The sequence below is a fragment of the Emericellopsis cladophorae genome (genome assembly GCF_022114955.1).
Source record: "Emericellopsis cladophorae strain MUM 19.33 chromosome Unknown NODE_130_length_18715_cov_121_626677, whole genome shotgun sequence".
Lineage (NCBI taxonomy): Eukaryota > Fungi > Ascomycota > Sordariomycetes > Hypocreales > Bionectriaceae > Emericellopsis > Emericellopsis cladophorae.
In genome coordinates, this window is record NW_026251055.1 from 1 (window position 1) to 13,892 (window position 13,892).

Genomic DNA, 13,892 nt, shown 5'->3' on the forward strand with positions numbered 1-13,892 from the left:
GTGGAAGTGAGAGTGGAAGTGAGAGTGGAAGTGAGAGTGGAAGTGAGAGTGGAAGTGAGAGTGGAAGTGAGAGTGGATAAAGGGGCTAGCGATAGGACGCACATTGCTGTCACTAACTTAGTGAATCGAGGTTCAAACATCAAGCGAGACGACGTGTTGCAGTCCCCTGTCGTATGTACAGCAGTCTATCCGTCTGTCTATATGTGCTTCATTCATGCCTCGTCATCGCCCTGCGCCCGTCGACTGCGCGCCATCCAGTGCGCTCAAGCTCGGGTACCGCTGGGAGAAATCTCGCAGGTAGTCATCCTTCTGATCAGCGCTCATATCCAAAAGAGGCTGACCAGGCAAGTCCACTGCGACCAACTGCTCTGTTGCCGTAGCAGACGCCTGAGGTGTGGCTGCTGGCGATGGCAGGTTGCCCGTGGGGATGCTGTTGAGGTGCATCGGTTTCCGCGGAGCGGCTGGCTTCGGTTTGCTGGGAGGCAGAGATGGGGGTGCAGACCAAGTTCCGGAATGATGGCTCGCGGCATGGGGAGCGGACACTGCTGCCGCCGGCTTGGAGGAGGCCATGGGTTTGCGAGGGACCTCTGGCAGAGGCTTTTCGACCTTGGCGGCAGCGTCCGAGTACTTGCCGTACCCTTCGGCTGTCTTGCGTACAGAACCACTCTTCTGCTCTTGCAACAAGTTCTGCACTCTGTTCTGGATGCTCATGGCCCTCGGGGGTGGACCGGCATTCCGGGGCCCAGACTGCGAGGCCGTCGCCGAGGGAGCTGCACTAGGCGTGACACGCTTGCGATATTCAGCTTGCGCAGCCTCAACCCTCTGCTCTTCCTCCTCCAGCTTTCGCCGCTCCAGTTCACGTCGCGCCTCCGGCGTCATGGCATCGACGTCGCGAGAGTGGCCATCCTCGCTTCGATCATCCGTGACCTCTGAGCCTGCAATGGGCGTCAAGTCACGACGGTCGTGTTCCTTGAACGGAGAGGGCGTCCGCGCGGAAGAGGACGGGCTGCCCTCAAACCTCTTGAACGCGTCACCAAACTTGGTGGCGAGCATATTCCGCCCTCCAGACAAAGACTGCACGCTCGATCGCTTGGCGTTCTTGGACTTTTCCATGTCGCTGCCGGATCCCTCCATGCTTCGAAGGAACTCGAGGTTATCACTCTCGGGCTGATTATCATCGTCGGCCGGTGGGGGAATGGGCGAGACCGCTTGCGAGGAGGGCCGGCCCGACATACGACTCTGCGGACGCGACGCTTCCCGTTCACGCAGGTAGTCCAAAGTCGTTGTCTCGAAATTCATGCTCTGCGGTCTGGAGCGCTCAACATTCGGTACATTGGTTGGCGTGATGTCTAGCAAGTCTGCTTGCGGGCGTTTGGGCTCCGTCGTGGCTTGAGAGACGGGCGATGATCTACCCTGGCTTGACTGCGACTGGAGCGAAGTGACCCGTGACAGGACGTTCATGTTCGCGTCGGGCGGCGGCTGAGCGGTCACGTTTGCCGGGCTCGCCTGTCGCGTCGGTAGACTTGAAGACCGCGGGGACTCTGACGCTTGAATCTGCGCGACGCGATGTGCAGTCCGAACTGGGGGCTCATACTGCAGGTCAGATGTTGACGTGCCGATAGACACGTATCGAGAGCTTGCTTGGCCCGAGATAGCCTGCAGATCCGGGTCGCTGCGAATAATCGATTGGGCTCTGCTAATGTCTTGTTGTGCTTGAGCGGACGCTGATCTGGACATGGCTTCGCCATGCTGCGAAACGGCGCGGGGGGCTACGCTTGCCTGAACTACAGACTGGGGGCGTGAGCTTGGCGCACTAGGCTGAGGAGGGCTTCGACTTGAGGCAAACACCTCGTCGGCTAGATGCTCAGATACGCGTTGGTTCAAATGGTCCCTCTTGGACGCTGCAGCGGAGGCCCCTGAATCGAAATCATGTTTCGAGCCCGAATCATGCAGTAGCGAGAATTGGTCGAGGGAGGGGAATCGCGATGCGAACTCGTCCGGCTCGCCTGGCCTCGTGGTTCTGGGGGATTTAGTGTCTAGGGCTGCGAACGGGTCCCCGCTCGCCGGCTGCGGAGGTTTCGAAGGCTGCGATGCAGCCGCAGGGCCTGGCGAAGGTATCGGGCGGCCTCGCCTCATGGGAGTGACCTCTGGTATCTTTGGTTTCTCTTCCACAGGCGGCGAGAACACCGCGCCAACTGGCTTGTTCTCCATTGAAGGTGCTTTTGCCGGGGCTTGCGCGCTGGATTGTTTACCGCCTGCATAGATCTTTTCTTCCAGTCAGCATGTGCCTCGTACAGAACATCAGTTCCACTCACGTCGTGGATAGGGACTTCACGGCCCTGCAGCGCACAGGCCTCCTTCAGGACTTGGTAAATATTCGGCCGGCTTTGTAGGTTCTCCCTCAGCATAGATGCTGCAGATGGTCAGCACAACTCCCACCCCTCCAGCAGAAAGCTTACCAATCAGGCCTTTGAGCTTATGCGAGAAAGCTGGAGCCGGAGGAAATTTATAGCTAGCGTTAAGAATGGCGAGCTGCCCTTGGTCCTCGAACGGAGTCGTGTAATAGCAAAGCTTGTATAAAAAAACACCCAGGGCCCAGATGTCTGACTTCTCGTTGAGCGGCTGTTTTCGATACACGTCGACCATCTCCGGGCTTCGATACTGCAGTGTCGTATGTTTTTGCACGTCCTCGTCCATCAATCGACATTCCACCACGGACGTGGGCGCAGGCGAGGGCGGGGCCGAAGAGCCAAAGTCGCAGAGCTTGAATCGCTTGCTAGAGCCCTTTGTCGTTGTAATGAGCACGTTTTCAATCTTTAAGTCGCGATGAAGCAAGGGCGGCTTCAGGTAGTGCATGCATGCCACGCCCTCGGCCACGTCGCAAAAGATGTTGAGAATCTCGGGCTCGGTCAGCCGGTGCTGGAGTCGCGTGTTCATAAAGTCAATCAGGCCGCCGCCGCCGCAGTACTCCATGAGCAGGAACACTTCGTAGCCTCCTCCCTTGAGCTCGCTCGCATGGGAGTCGATGTACGAGACGATCATCCGATGGCCCTTGAGCCGCTTCATCGTCTCTACCTCGGTGCGCATGCTGCGCAGGTTCTCCTTGTCGGGCACCGCCACCCTCTTCAGGACTGCCAGGTCCGTCCCGTCGACTGGTTTTGGTAGCTTGACCAGGTACACATGCGCGAACCCGCCCTCTGACAGGTATTTCTGTATCACGACTCGATGGCCGCCGACCTGGATCTTGGTGCCAGGCTGGAACGTGCCGGCAGGAGCTGCTGGGCCTGGCGCAATGGGCATTGGCGCCTGGTACGCCCCGTGACCAGCATGCCTTGGAGCCGCACGTCCCCCCATCTGGTGTCCGTGTGAAGCCATTGTATGGCTGGTGTACAGCCGGGCGTCGACCGTGGATATCGTGAGGTTGGTCGTACTATCCGGAGGCGACGTGGTTGTCGGGTGACGTAGGCGGTCGACTGCCAAGGTGGTGGTGGGTGGGTGGTGCGTATCCCAAGTCCCAAAGAGAGGATCGGGCGGCGCTCGAAACGAGCTCGTTCAGATCATCAGGAGGCGGCGAGGCAGGTATGTCGAGACAGCTGTCCTCAAGAAGACCGCATTGCCTCCAGTATGCGCCCTGTGAATACGTGTAGTGCCTCCGGTCGTGAAGGGCGAGGCAGCAATGGAAAGTCGGCCAGGAACAGGGGCGGCTTGCTGGTCGGTCAGTCCACGATAGAGGCATCCAGTTCCAGGCAGCCAGCCAGGGAGGCGAACCTCAACCAGCGGCCCCTGTGGCGCGGTCTCAGCCTCACATCGTTGTTAGACGCGTCTCCCCGCATTGCGGACCCACATCGCAGTCGGGCAATGCTCGGTTAACAGTAGTCCAAGAAACAACCTTCACCACTACGTACGCGGGTAGTTTTACGTTAAAGATGGGCAGGCATATTAGGTACGGAATTGCAGCCGAATGGCAGCCGAATGGCAGCCGAATTGGGAATCTGTCAAGTAACATGTCTTACCATGTCCTTCGCATAAAGCCGGTTGAGAGAGGCTCCAACCAAAACATGAGCTTCTCAGGTATGTCGAGAGGATCGCGGGGCCCAGTGACCAATCAAAATCCATGTATCGTAGCTGGACGGCGACCTAGAATCTATTCTGCTTCGCTAATAGTGCTTCAGCAGACAGAGGGAAATGGAAATTCTGTTCCCCTTGCAGTAGTAGCAAGGCCCCCTTTTATCATTTCCATGGTGGTTGGTGAATAATAGTCGGAATCCGGACGTGGCAGAAACGGGGTTCGGCATTGCTCAGATGCGTCCCAATGTGATTTGTCACACAGTGAAAGAGCGTCACCGGTCACCACCTGCCAAGTTGCTGGACTGGCAACCTCATGCCATCGATCATGCACGCTTACTACCGCGCTGTCGGTGCCGTTCGATGAATAGCACTGTACAGTGTCCCATACACCAGGAATTCAAAATCCTTAGCTGCCACTGTGGCCTGTACGCTGGAGCCTTCAGGGGCCTGCGTCCCTTGAAATTTCGTCGAAGAAGCGTTGTGCGCCCCGTCTTGAACCACCCCACCAAATCCGGTGGTTGCAGCGCGATATCAAAACACCATCATGACCCCTGCTCTGGACGCCCAGGCAGGGCCAGACACAGGAGATGCTCCGCTCAAGCAAGTGTCTCGGGGGCCGGATGCCCAAGGTTTCGAGCCACTGGCTTGCGTCTCGTGCCGAGCCCGCAAACTCAAATGTGATCGAACCAGACCAGCTTGCACTCGATGCACCAAAGTCCAGAACGACTGCGTGTATCCCGAGTCTCGCAGGAAGCCGACGTTCAAGAGGCGCAATGTGAAAGAACTCGAAGCCAGACTAGGTTTGTTGTAGCTCATTGGCAATGGGTGTGATAGTCAGGCTAAGTGAGAATCGTTAGTTCAAGTCGAGGACTATCTGAAAGAAGTCACACACAATGGCGAGCAAGAAGGTCCAGAGTCTGGAGACTCCAACGGCAGCAATGGGGCGTTCGACTTCAACGTACAGAATGCTCAGGCCCAGCAGGGCCGCATGGCAGACATGCCTCTCAACAATGGCAGCGCCGAGAATCCTGCATCGTTCGCTAAGTCGCAGCTTCTGGGTATGGGCTACTCAGAAAGTCTGCCGCCTTTCGAGATCATGGAGGAGTTGTGCGTGACACTCGTCAATTGCCAAGTCTTCTCGGGCTAATGACCGTGTTAGAATCAACATCTACTTCAGTACACAACATCCGCACATGCCCATCATTCACCCCAGCAGGTTCTACCAAGGGTTCTACGGCGGTGCGATGCGGAGACCTCCCATGTGTCTACAATACATCATGTGGGCTTGCGCAGCACAGTTTCACCCCAAGTATGATGAATACAGCGAGGTCTTCTACCAGCGAGCGCGGCAGTACATGGACGTGGACGAGATGAAGGCAAGTTTTCCGCAGCGCTGTGGAACCCTTTGCTTGCTTGTACTGATATATGCGCAGGGCTCCGGGGAACATTTTATTACCATGGCTCACGCTCAGGCGTACGCACTGCTCGCCCAGTTCGAGGCGAAATGCATGTATTTTACCCGCGCCGCCATGACTTCAGCCAAATGTGTCCGTCTGGTGCAGATGATGGGCCTTGATCGCCTTGATGGTGAACAGGACGACCTGCCACCCGCACTTCCGCCGGCTACATCGTGGATCGAGATGGAGGAGCGTAGACGCACGTTCTGGGGCGCCTTTGCGATTGACTCTCACGCATGCGTGTCCACGGGTTGGCCTAGCTTGATTGTGAACGCCGATGTAAGTGATGGATGGTTTAGGTTTGCGCGAGTTGGTTGACGCTCATGCCAAGCAGATCACCACTAGACTACCTGTTTCCGAGGAGGCCTTTACATCTGGCCTGGAGCAGGTCGCCCCATTTCTGGACGAGATCTTCCATGGCGCAACATACGAGGGATTTGCCGGACCGATCGTCATCTGCCGAATATTCAAGGGTATCATGCACCACGTACACCGCTCAAAACCCAGAGACCAGCCTGAAGACCTCCTCAACGGGGCTTTCTGGAAGCGCCACCGGGAACTCGATAATGAGTTTCTCAGCGCCTTCATGTTTCTGCCCGAGCAGTTCCGCCTGCCTCGGAATATCCGAAACCCCATGGCTCTGCACTTGAATCTCAACCTGCATGCCTCGGTCATATGTCTACACCATGCGGCGGTGGAGAAAGCCGAGAAATTCGGACACACGGACACAATCAAAGCGAGCGTCGGCCGCCTGAAGAACGCTGCCGACGAGGTCGTGAGCATTGCACGGCTCACAGCGCACAACACTTCCATTTTCGTGAGTCACCAAAGGATGGTTGCATGCGAGACCTGGGCTCGAGTCTAACCTTGACGTAGAAGAATCCTCTCTCGTCTCTATCCCTGTACTGCGCCACTACAGTATATGTTTACATGGCCAAGACAGACATTCGACATGGCTTCGATGCAATCGACAAGGCCAACTTTGAAACGCTCATCCAGGCCATGGAGGCCATCGCCCGGGTTCATCAAATCACCAGAGCCTTTCTACAGCAGGCGTGTCTCGACATTGAGCGGAACGGCCTGCTGTCTGTCATTGAATCCCCCTCTCTGGACAAGTACAGGGACAGCTTTGGTATGGCCGGCTCCAATATCCCCATGTTGGCGCGCAGTTCAGTTGGCCGGCACACCAAGGTCCCTCCCGTACTGCCCGGGAAGCTACCGCTCGACAAACCGGAGGGTCGGGTGCGACCGGCGAAGCTCCGCTTGTCCAACCCGAACTGCAGCGTTGCCTTTGCTGACGACAACCACAAGGATGGATCGCAGGTCAGCTTCAACCCGTCCCTAGGGGCTGTCACACGCAACATTGCTATTGCGCCGACGGCAGATCTCAATATGATGTACAGCAACAAGCGAAAACGGCCATTGGATATACCAGGTTCATCGGGCGTCGTTGACTTGCCTGGAACGGACAAGACCAGCTTTGCATCAAACGCCCTTCCAAATAGAAACACCAGCTCCAATCCCGCCACCACCACTGGAGGCCAATTGGTCAACAACATGCTCGGCTCCGTGGGGATGGGTTCTCACAGCATGCTAGGGAACAACATGACACTACCAGATCGAACGACGCCCTCATCCTCCGCATCCCCACTGCCGCCGCAGACCTTCTCCGTGGGACGTGCCGAGACACAGTCAGGAAGCAGTGAGGAATCACCACAAGGCACGACTGGTCTCGGGAACACGGTCGAGGAGAATCGTTTCGACTTCCGTCCCTTTGCAGGCCGTGTCGCTACGCCCATCTGGCCAGACCTCACCGACGACTTCTTCCACGACATGGTGCAGGACGCACTGTCCTCGCAGAACAACGGCGAATCCCTCGACTTCTTTGGCGATCCCAATTGGGCAGGCGGACACATGCCAGGCTGAACGCGCGCGCCACTTGCGCGTCTATTTTTGGGCGTTTTGGACATACTTCATCTCTCTAACATACTCGGATCTCTTGCATTGGAAAGGAAATACCCCATGTATATTTTACGCATTTACGGCTTTCAGGCCGATACGACGACGTTTCCACAGTGAGGATCAACTTTCTACTCATCTCAGGCTATCTATCTACCTCAACTGTATCCGTACAATCTTGCGTGCAATGGATCGGCTCGACTCAGACGTTGTTAGTGCTTGCCAAGAGTCCAAGACGCAGTGCGACCAACAGCGACCAGAAGTCTACATATTCCACTGCTCCCCTACGCTAGAGCCGTTAGGGACACCGGCCCCGATGCATGACAAGTGTCAGGCTGTCAATCCAATTAGCGGATGCGCCTGCGCGTATGCCACCCACGCACGACTAACAAAGTTTCCGAGGGGGCGCGGCGTGCGTGCATCTATGTGTCCGTTGGGGTGACGCCACTACGCACTACTGTACGTACTACGGGCCCCCGACACATGTCGCTAAGACCTCCTAAAACGCGTACAGCACATATCTGCGATGATGCAGCAAGATAGGAAAGGTCCTAGTACTGGTCCATCTAGCTTGCCATCATCTAGCGCAAGCTGAGCCGAGATGGACGTCGCTCGCCTGAGGATCGACAGCGGAATTCGGGACAGCTTAGGCTGTTGGTTGGACAGTCAGTACATGCCTGTGCCGCGGCGCCAGCTGCTTGATCTGAGCACTCCCTACTTTGTATTGCTTGATTTCGGTATTGGCATGTCACTCGGCCCAGGTCAGGCCAGGGCAGGCCCAGTTGTCGTCCATGGACCATGGCCGCGGACCTGGACAGACAGACGCACGCTACCTGACTGTGCAAGGTCCTGAGAGATGAACGACAACGACAAAGCAAAAGTGTGTATGCAGACCTGCGCAGCTTTCGACGTGATGCCATGTGGTGCATCGGAGGAGGCGAGATCGGATCTTCCTCTCACGCACGCACGCACGCGGCCACATGTTCATCCTTTGGAAGATCTCAAGGAGCGACTGTGCACAACAAGTTACCCCTTATGATTGCCTGAGGTTCAGTGTACCTACTGTACGGAGTACATGCACACACATGCACAAAGGACGGCGGCGATCAACCACCAAGATGTGAAATGACAGACATGGGACCCCCTTCCTCTCCTCCGTCGTCCGCCACCCTGGTCCTGAACCAGGTCGGCTGGGATCGTTGGCACGCGCCACTCATGGACCTCGACAGGGGGCCTCCCTCCCGCTTGTCAACATCTAACGATCTCCCTGACAGGGTGGCCTGTCACCTTCCCATGCCTCTTCTCCAGTCCGAAAATTGTCGGTGGCAGCTGGGCCACTGGAATTGTCAATCACCGCACCGCACCGCCAGGGTGCGCGGAGACGTGCAGGTAAGCAGGCAAGCAAGCATTCATCAATTCCACTTTAATCTGTTCCATATCTGCACCTGGATCAATCTGGCTATGCCAGCAATAATCACATAAACATCATTATCGTCATCGACCTCGAGACCGCGCGCAGGCGGCGCGCGGAGAGCACACCGCTGTGAGCGTCCCCTGAGATCCGGTGTCCTGACCACCGAAAATGACCGCGTGCCCTCGTCCAGTTCCAACACGCATGTCGCGCAGACTACCGATACCGACCGAATTGTCTGAGCTAAGCCGTCTGACAGGCGGAACTGTCCACTGTCCACACCCACTTGGGCCGCGGGCGAGAGCAAAGGCTAGATCGTTTCCAGGCTCCACGACCGAATGACACTCACATCGCTCCACTCCGCCGTCTGTCGATCCCCAGCTGAACTGCAGGGATTCTTCGGCATCCGCCGCTTCACACGCCCCCCTCCTCCTCTTCCCTAGGCTCCTCCTTTTCGGGTACCCACTCACCCATTTCCCGTCCATCTGACGCTAGGTATTCTAGCTCGGGACCCTTTGGCAGCTTCAGCTGTCGCTGGAGTGCGTTTCGTGGGAATGGATTGGTGCATGTCTGCAGCACACGCAGCGCAGCGCAGATCGTCGTGCTGTAGACGACGTTTGCCGTACATCATTTGTTGACAGCTTTAATTCGACTGGCGATCACAGCATGGAGTTGGAAAGAGGCCAGTCGACGATGACTCAGTAGCGCCGAATTTTTTATTTCCGAAGAGACATGGGAGCCAGAGCTGGCGGCGTGAGGCTCGACAACACGATCCAGAGACAACAGCGCGGCGCCGCTCCGTCAGCCGGCATGATGACCAGCACTGACCGATGGCCACGAGTCTTGTCTCAGGTGGACATCCTGCAGAGACGAGCGGCTGATGTGTCTTCCCGCCCGAGTGGCGTCCGGCACAGGTGGACGGCCAGCAGTCACTGACCGGCTGTATGGTATCGACTGAAATGCAATCCATACCTGTGAATACCGTGGCTCGAGTCCTGTCGGGCCTGTGCAGCTGCTCATATGCGCGCCGTGTCCGACCCGGCCACACTTGTGTTCTCGAACTGAAAGATGATGAGAGATGGCGAACGACAAGCCCACGACAGTGCAGGGAGGCGAGGAATGGTGCGCCAGTTCGAGCGTCTAATCTGGCGTGTCTTTGAGCAAACTCCCCACAGTGCAACCGCGGCTCAGCTACAAGGAGCCTAATGGGAGCGTGTCGCGGGACAGGACTCGACGAGCCTCACGCCGTCCTTGCCACCGCACGCGGCTGCCGCCATGAGATATCCCATCTGGAACACGGGGCACAATCCGTGTCGCCTGTGCGTGAGTCGACTACAACAAATGCACCTGTCCAAGACATTGAAAACTGCTTCCACCCGAGACACTGCGGTGACAGTGAAACCCATAGATCAGGAAAACCACTCCCCAGCTGCCTGGAATGTTGTTTAAGCGACTCCCGAGGTTCCAATAGACCAGTAAGTCTAGTACGTTTACGTATGTGTTTAGGCTTCTCGGCAGACGGGGCTACTGCACGGCCTGCTGGCTCGTCTACCGAGCATGCGCCGCACATCTTGCCTCCGCGGATCACCACTATGTACGTACGTACTACCAGAATAAGGAAGCAACATTACGCTGCCAGCCAGCCGTCCCGTCCTAGATGGAGCCAGCGTGCCAGCACCACCAACGGATGTATCGCGGGAGAAGAAGGCGTCTACACAAGATGGCGCTACGTGACAGGGGAGTGTCAGTGGCATACTGACGAAATCCTGGACTTTTCTGCCCCTTGGGATTTGACATTGGCTCGGTGTTGGTCGGTGCGACGAGAGAGATCTGCCCTGTCTTATTATACCGTGACTCGTTAGCCAGACGCTGCTCTCGAGGCGGCCGCTGCAGTGGCGGCGCGCCCCCGTGTCATGACACGTCACGCCACGTCGGATGGACTCGCCTGGCTCCGCTTGGTGTTTTGTTGCTTCACAACTGAAGAAAGTCCTTTATGTCCGTCCGTTCGCGCCTAGGCAGTATGGAGGCGATGCATGGACCTCGGCCGCCCCCCAGCTTATAGCAGCGGATCATTTGAGAATGGTGCTCGTCTCTGTGCTAGCCGCCAAGAAGCGTCAGGTGGCTACAATACCAGTGATATTAGTCGACGGCCAGATTTCGTGCCCAGAGGGTGGAGTCTTCTATTCTTCTTTGCCTTCCTTGCACTGGCCCCCTTCTAGAGGATATTCCTCGTTCCCCATGCCAGCCTAGACTCCATGCCAGAAAGAAGACCATGTGCGGCCATTACCCCCAAGAGCGTATGGTGATTATATATCAAAAGCGGCAGGCATCAACCATCATCAAGCCAGGAATGGCAGACCGCGGAGCTGCATGGTCCGTCTTGTCGGCAGCCGCCACAAGGGAACTTTCTGAGGCGCGGTGGAGACGAGAGTGATTTTGACTACATAGGAGATGATGGCCAGGTACGCAGGATTGGGAGGGGGGGAAACATGCATTTGTTTGCTTGGGGAGGGCGCCAAGTACGAAAGTCCCTTGAAGATCGTTGCCCCATCCATCCCACACACACGTCGGGCTAATACGCTACTAGCTACTAGCTCATGATGCTCCTTGCTAGCCATTGGCCCCTAGGGTATGACACGGCCGTGGCGATCTGCCAAAGTCAAGCGCCTACCAGCGAGGCTGTGCAATCAGCGAACATGTGGACTGGCACTAGAGTAGCGCCGCCGTCATGGCGGATGGATCGCGGTCATGAAATCGGCACTAAGTATTAGGACCGCGCTGCGAGTTTGGTGCATACCGTCGGATCGACGTCGAACAAGTGAATGAGTAAGTTCGGAATGAAGCAGTAGCCACTGATGGGATGAATTACACTATGTGTACATTTCGTAAATGTCGTTAATCGTTCGTGCTTCCTCCCTCCAATGTAGGGATGTGCAGCTTTTCTGCCTCTATGTGCGCCTTGTTCTAACCCGCCCCATAAAGGTCGTCCTAATAGACCGACACGCCGCGTAATCATAGTATGCCCGGGTATAATGCAATATTGTATGTAGTGAAAGGAAATAGCCTCTTTTCGTGGTAGCCGTGGTGGTTGGAGAGTCAGGCTCCTGTGCCGACATTCGTCGGGCTGGGTAAGTTTGACTGATTGACTTGCGTAGGACGTTCCAGAAAACCGGTAGTCCACTCCCGCATTCTCCGGGAACATGGCATTAATGCATGTGTGGAGATTTGTTGGAGATCCAGGCTTTTCGCTCACACGCTGGTGCGCTTTGAGGCTGACCCTCGGTATCGCTGGAATGACTCCAACTCCTCCTCATACGGGACCCCTTCGCCATCACTTAGCGTCAAGCCATCTTGCTGCATATGCGGATCCGATCCCTCGGTGCTTGAGAGAACTTTTCCTTCAGCGCTTCTGCCACTGATGGCGTCGGAGGTGACGCGGGCATTTGTGATCATGGCGGGAAGCTGACGCCTGCGCGCATTGATGAACCAGTTGGAAATTTGATCTGATGGCAGTTAGAACATGACTCGAATCCGTGCTGTTGAACAGAAAAGAACTCACTCATTTGTAGCCCAGTCTGACGCATCAGTTCCTGTTTCTCGTCTTCGGTGGGATAAGGGTGTGAGACGTGCGCGTGGAACCATGACCGTAGTTTGTCGGTCGTTTCTTTGGGAAGATTACCGCGGCGTTTCCGCTGCTTCTGATCATGAGGGGCTCCAGCGTGGCCCATTTCGCTATAGCGAGGGTACTCGGGGTATGAGTGGCGTGTGTACGTGCCAGCAGAGAAGGGAGAGCGCTCGTATGTGTGATGAGGGGAGCTTGCTGTATGCGTCTGGCCCGGGTGTCGGTAAGCAAAGTCGTAGGCCGGCCCAGCATGACGGTGCGTGTTCTCGGCAGCTGCTGGAGGCGGTGCTTGGTGTGGCTGATGAGGAGCGCGGTGAGTCTTCGTGTCTCGATAGTCCTCCAAGTGTAAGTCACGAGCCACAGGTCGAACAGCGACAGGCCTCTCGGTGCTCAAAGTAGGAGGGAAATTGGGGGCGGCAGGGCCGTTTTCCACGTGCAAACAGCGTTCGGACATCTCCACAGGAGCAGGAGGGGCCATTGGCATTGTGGCATGCGGTGATCGGGTTCCAGGAACCTGTTGTTCCCCATGGTGGAGGAGTCGAGGTATTTGCCTTGCCCGCAGTCTTTCGAACTCATCGTCGATGGGAGTTCTCCGCCTCTTGGTTGATGGAGGAGAGTAGACGTACGCCTGGGACGTCGAGTGCGCAGTCGGGGGGGTATGTGGTGAGATCTCGACGGAATGAACAGGTGATGTGCAGGGCGATAGCAAATCTCCAAATTGCTTCACTTGTGTGTTAGCAACGCATGCGAGAGATTGGTGTGTTACGTACGTGACGGATCGATGGCAGAGACACAGCATTCGAGCTTGAACTGTGCTGAGGATAAGACTGAAAGCGGGAGGAATCCCATGTGTATTCTTTGGCAAACCCAATGTGAGCCGTCGGTGCTGGTGCGATCATGGCCATCGTGGAAGATGGGGGTGACGTGTGTCGTATGGCTTTTTTGTGTTCTTGGTGTTGATTCGATTGGACTGCCACTGTTGGGCTATCATCCATTACCAGAAGGTACGCAATGGAAGGATGAGCTCGAGCCAGCCAACCAACAATCGATGGCGGGCAATGAAGGCAGAAGAGACGTGTCTACGGCGGATCAAGTCGAATCCACGGTGTTTGGTGAGAGAGCAGGTTGTGAATGTTGTTGATATTAGAGTATTCATAGGCGGTTTGTTTCGGGTATTAGATGGCCATGCAAGAACAAGAGACGCTGTATGAATTATTGAAGGGAATAAGACTTTGTTTGAGATCTTAGTGGACGCAAGCTGGGCGATCAAGGAGGTCCCAGATCTTTAAAAGAGCCACCACCAGATAGATGCTCATGCACATGTGTGGAGGCGGGGACCAGCCAGGACGGCTGCGCCAGGCTAAGCCAAATGGGA

The 13,892-nt window shown here is 56.3% G+C and overlaps 3 protein-coding genes across 3 annotated transcripts; 1 reads left to right on the top strand and 2 right to left on the bottom strand.

Annotated features, from left to right (window-relative positions):
- Window positions 1–222: 222 nt before the first annotated feature.
- J7T54_004256 (Serine/threonine-protein kinase-like protein) lies at window positions 223–3,300 on the bottom strand (the record flags this gene model as incomplete). Its single annotated transcript, XM_051510586.1, has 3 exons — window positions 223–2,265; window positions 2,316–2,413; window positions 2,460–3,300. The coding sequence occupies 3 exons, from the start codon at window positions 3,298–3,300 to the stop codon at window positions 223–225; spliced, it is 2,982 nt and encodes a 993-aa protein (XP_051358526.1).
- A 1,312-nt stretch (window positions 3,301–4,612) lies between these two features.
- J7T54_004257 (binuclear zinc transcription factor) lies at window positions 4,613–7,451 on the top strand (the record flags this gene model as incomplete). The annotated part of the gene is made up of 5 exons (XM_051510588.1): window positions 4,613–4,868; window positions 4,926–5,175; window positions 5,228–5,804; window positions 5,860–6,342; window positions 6,402–7,451. The coding sequence occupies 5 exons, from the start codon at window positions 4,613–4,615 to the stop codon at window positions 7,449–7,451; spliced, it is 2,616 nt and encodes an 871-aa protein (XP_051358527.1).
- A 4,693-nt stretch (window positions 7,452–12,144) lies between these two features.
- Window positions 12,145–12,995, bottom strand: J7T54_004258 (Homeobox protein PKNOX2-like protein; the record flags this gene model as incomplete). Its single annotated transcript, XM_051510589.1, has 2 exons — window positions 12,145–12,398; window positions 12,455–12,995. The coding sequence occupies 2 exons, from the start codon at window positions 12,993–12,995 to the stop codon at window positions 12,145–12,147; spliced, it is 795 nt and encodes a 264-aa protein (XP_051358528.1).
- Window positions 12,996–13,892: the final 897 nt, after the last annotated feature.